This window comes from Grammomys surdaster, unplaced genomic scaffold (assembly GCF_004785775.1).
Source record: "Grammomys surdaster isolate TR1022 unplaced genomic scaffold, NIH_TR_1.0 170, whole genome shotgun sequence".
NCBI lineage: Eukaryota > Metazoa > Chordata > Mammalia > Rodentia > Muridae > Grammomys > Grammomys surdaster.
The window spans coordinates 15,463,788-15,467,843 of record NW_021604618.1 but is presented as its reverse complement, the minus strand read 5'-3'; the positions used below and the strand labels follow the sequence as shown (position 1 = coordinate 15,467,843).

The following is a 4,056-nucleotide window of genomic DNA, read 5'->3' as shown; positions in this document are numbered from 1 at the left end:
TATTTGTGTGTGTGTGTTTGTGTGTGTGTGTGTGTATATATACACATATATATATGTATGTTGTCAAGGCTGACTCTTTGTTGGTTTCATTGTAAGATTTTCATTATCCCATTAATATGGTGTGGCATACAGAAGATGTCCTTCAAAGATGCCTATGTTCTAAATTCAGACCTGTGATTATTATCTTATGGTAAAGGCGGCCTTGTAGGTATAATTGGTTCAAGAATGTTAAGATTTAAGATTATCATTGATCTGTCCAATGTAATTCCAGTGATCACTATAAGAGAAAACAAGAGAGTCAGAAAGAGGAAGTGATCAGATTAGAAGTAGGAGCTGAAAATGTGCACTTTAAATATTCCAAAAGGGGAACTGAACCAAGAAATGCTAGCAGCCTTTAGAAGCTGGAAATGACAAGGAAACAGATTCTATCATGGGAACTTTGGAAAATAAATCTCTGATGATACTTCAATTTTATCTCCTAATACCCACATCAGCTTTCCTGCTTGAAAAAATACAACTGTGTCAGGGTAGGTGAGGATGAGGAGACAGGTGAGTGGAAGGGGTTGGGACAGTGGGCTGAGGGCAAGGTAGCTGTCTTAAGCCACAAAATTTGTGATAATTTCTTACAACAGAGATCAGAAACAAATAAAAAAATTATGGGACAAATTATTGTAAAGCACTTGTTTTCAAAGTATGCATAAAGATCTGACACCCAGAAATGCTAGGTACATACGTACATACATACATACATACATACATACATACAAAGGGACCTGAAAACTGTTTATTGTGAACATTTAGTGAGAGTCTGGACATTTTGGTCTTAGTGTAAAGTTTCATACTTGATGATAATTGCTTCCTCTCAGTTGCCTCTCTAGCCACCTGCAGATGGTATTCTTTATCTGTAAGGAACTCTATTGTCCTCCTTCTTCTCTGTGCTGGATGCTGACCACTGTTCTTAGTTGCATTTATGCTCTTTATAACTCAGCAGTCACCCTGTCCCCAAATACACACACACACACACACACACACACACACACACACACACACACACACACAATTTGACTCTTTCTTCCCAGTATTTTATTTGCCATTCATTTACCCAATTCAAGTGCATTTAAAAAACAAAACAAATTATATGTGACATAATTCTTATCCCTGGGTGTCAAGAGGGTATGCAGATCTATACCAGAGAGCATTTTTATCTCATATCACCAGAAATATTTTGTTGAAAGTGTATAATGATTATACAATGAAATTACTTCATCCATTAGCTACCTTTTTTCTTTTTGACTTTGTAGCTACCTTTTTTATTTTTGACTTTGTAAATGAATGATTGAGGCCCCATAATTAATTTTATGAGAGAAGTTTTTCATACAAGCATTTCTCTGTGTGGTTTAACAAGTACAGGAGTGACCTTGGATTCTTGTGATAGCACCTAATTAGCATATCATTTACACACTATTGGTTTGAAGCCAGCTGATTTACAAAATACTCTCAACTCTAGTGTGAGCCTTCTATTCAGGATTGTTTTTCTTCATTCAGCAGGCATGATGTACTTGTCATCTGGCTTTGTGAATCCCTGTTGATGACACGATGGTAGTAGAAACTACACATGTGAATGAAACAGGATCCCTATATCAAAGAAAGCTATACTTTATTTTATGTTTTATTTTACAGTCCTATGATTAAAAACTAGGCCTCATTTATGCTAAGAAAGCACTCTACTACTGAGCAACACCTCCAGCAAGAAGCTACATTTCAGTTCAAGAGATAGACAATTACACATTTATGAATAACAAAGTGAGCTAAATACTAGCAGAGCTAGCTTAGTTAGAGTTACTATTGCTATTTAAAAACACCATGATCAAAAGCAGAGTGGGGAGAAGTTTTATTTTGCTTATACTTCAATATCTTTAGTCCTCATCAAAGGAAATTAGGACAGGAACTCAAACAAGTCAGGAACCTGGAGGCAGAAGCTGATGCAGAGGCCTTGGAAGCTTACTAGCTTGCTCCTCATGATTTTTTTCAGCCTGCTTTCTGATAGGACCCAGGACTACCTGCCCAGGGATTGTACCACACACAATGGCCTGGGCCCACCTACATCAGTCACTAATAAGGAAAAGGCCCTACAGGTTTGCCTACTCTTTGATCTTATGGAGGCATTTTCTCAATTGATATTCCCTCCTCTCAGATGACTCTATCTTGTGTCACGTTGACATTAAAAACTAGCCAGGAAAAAATTATTGAATGTGTGAAGATTCTATCTGACTGTGATTTTACAAATAATGGCATGCTTACCTGGAGTTTGAGAATTAGACTTTGTGTAATGCACAATACAGTGAGAGAAATTTTGGAAGTTGGAGAAAGAAGAGAAATGGTTAAAGTTTAATTCAGTAATAAAAATGACAGTGTAGGAACTTTGAAAACTGTTAATTGTGCATAGTATTGTTAGGTGCCAGATATGAATGGCTGAAATCATAGCAATCTATAAAAAATTGTGGTCAAAGGGATTTAAAAATAACTTTTTTAAAATTCAGGTAGAATATCCTGGAGAAGAAGAAATAGAAAATATCCATTTAATATTAAGCAACAGCATAGAAGACACTAGTCTAGAGACGAAATTAATTTAGTAGTAGCTACCTTTAAAATCTATGATGCCATGTGGAAATCAACTGGCCCATGTCAGTGGAAGCTAGTGTACTTGTGATAAAGATTATTTTGTTATGTGTAATATTACTGTAATATTACTGTAATATTACTTCCACAGCTGCAGGCTTTTTTTCTTAAACACTAACTTTTGCCTAAGTAAATTGTTCTCATTTTTATTCTTCCCACAGCAAATATGAATGGCGATTCTGACCTTGGAAACAATGCATGGAATGAATGGCTCTGTAGTATCAGAGTTTGTGTTTCTCGGGATCACTAATATATGGGAAGTTCAGATTTTACTTTTTTTCTTCACCTTGCTGTTCTACTTTGCAAGTATGATTGGCAACCTTGTCACTGTGCTCACTGTAACCTTGGATCCTCATCTAAACTCCCCCCTGTATTTCCTCTTAGCTAATCTCTCAGTCATTGATATGATATTCTGTTCAATTACAGCTCCTAAGATGATTTGTGACATTTTCAAGAAACACAAAACTATCTCCTTCTGGGGATGTATAACTCAGATTTTCTTTAGTCATGCAGTTGGGGGCACTGAGATGGTGCTGCTCATAGCCATGGCTTTTGACAGATACGTGGCCATATGTAAGCCTCTGCACTACCTGATCATCATGAGCCCACGAGTGTGTCTGTTCTTTTTAGTTACTTCTTGGGTCATTGGTCTTATTCATTCAGTGGTACAATTAGTGTTTGTTGTAGACTTACCTTTCTGTGGTCCGAATACACTGGATAGTTTTTACTGTGACCTGCCCAGACTCCTCAGACTTGCCTGCACAAACACTCAAGAGTTTGAGCTCATGGTCACTGTCAACAGTGGACTCATTTCTGTGGGCTCCTTTTTTCTACTGGTCATTTCCTATATTTTCATTCTATTCACTGTTTGGAAACATTCTTCTGGTGGATTATCTAAGGCCCTTTCCACTCTTTCAGCCCACATCACTGTGGTCATCTTGTTCTTTGGGCCACTGATATTTTTCTATACGTGGCCGTCACCAACATCACACCTTGATAAATATCTTGCTATCTTTGATGCATTTATCACTCCCTTTCTGAATCCAGTCATCTATACATTCAGGAACAAAGACATGAAAGTGGCAATGGGGAGATTGTGGGGTTATCTTAAGCACTACAGAAAAATGTCATAAATGCTTTGACTGTAATGATGGAACTATAGATACTCCATTATTGACATTTCAAAGAAGGTTCCATGAAATTTCAGAGACAGTCCCAAGATTTATGCAATGCTACATGCCCAAAAATCTGCTAAATATTAATCAGCTGCACTATTACAAATGGTGTTAATGACTGATGCCCATTAGAGTATAAATAATAATTTAGTGTCCTTTATGATTTACCATCCTTAAAGTCCATGATCTAGAGAAATTTCCA

At 36.9% G+C, this 4,056-nt stretch overlaps 1 protein-coding gene across 1 annotated transcript; it reads left to right on the top strand.

The window, feature by feature from the left end:
* Window positions 1-2,849: 2,849 nt before the first annotated feature.
* On the top strand, window positions 2,850-3,812 carry LOC114620869 (olfactory receptor 4F15). The gene has a single exon (XM_028767035.1). It carries the CDS (start codon window positions 2,850-2,852, stop codon window positions 3,810-3,812), a length of 963 nt encoding a protein of 320 aa, XP_028622868.1.
* Window positions 3,813-4,056: the final 244 nt, after the last annotated feature.

What these genes read in the sequence shown, in the direction of transcription:
- LOC114620869 (XM_028767035.1), top strand. Translation starts at nt 2,850, where the DNA reads ATGGCGATTCTGACCTTGGAAACAATGCATGGAATGAATGGCTCTGTA.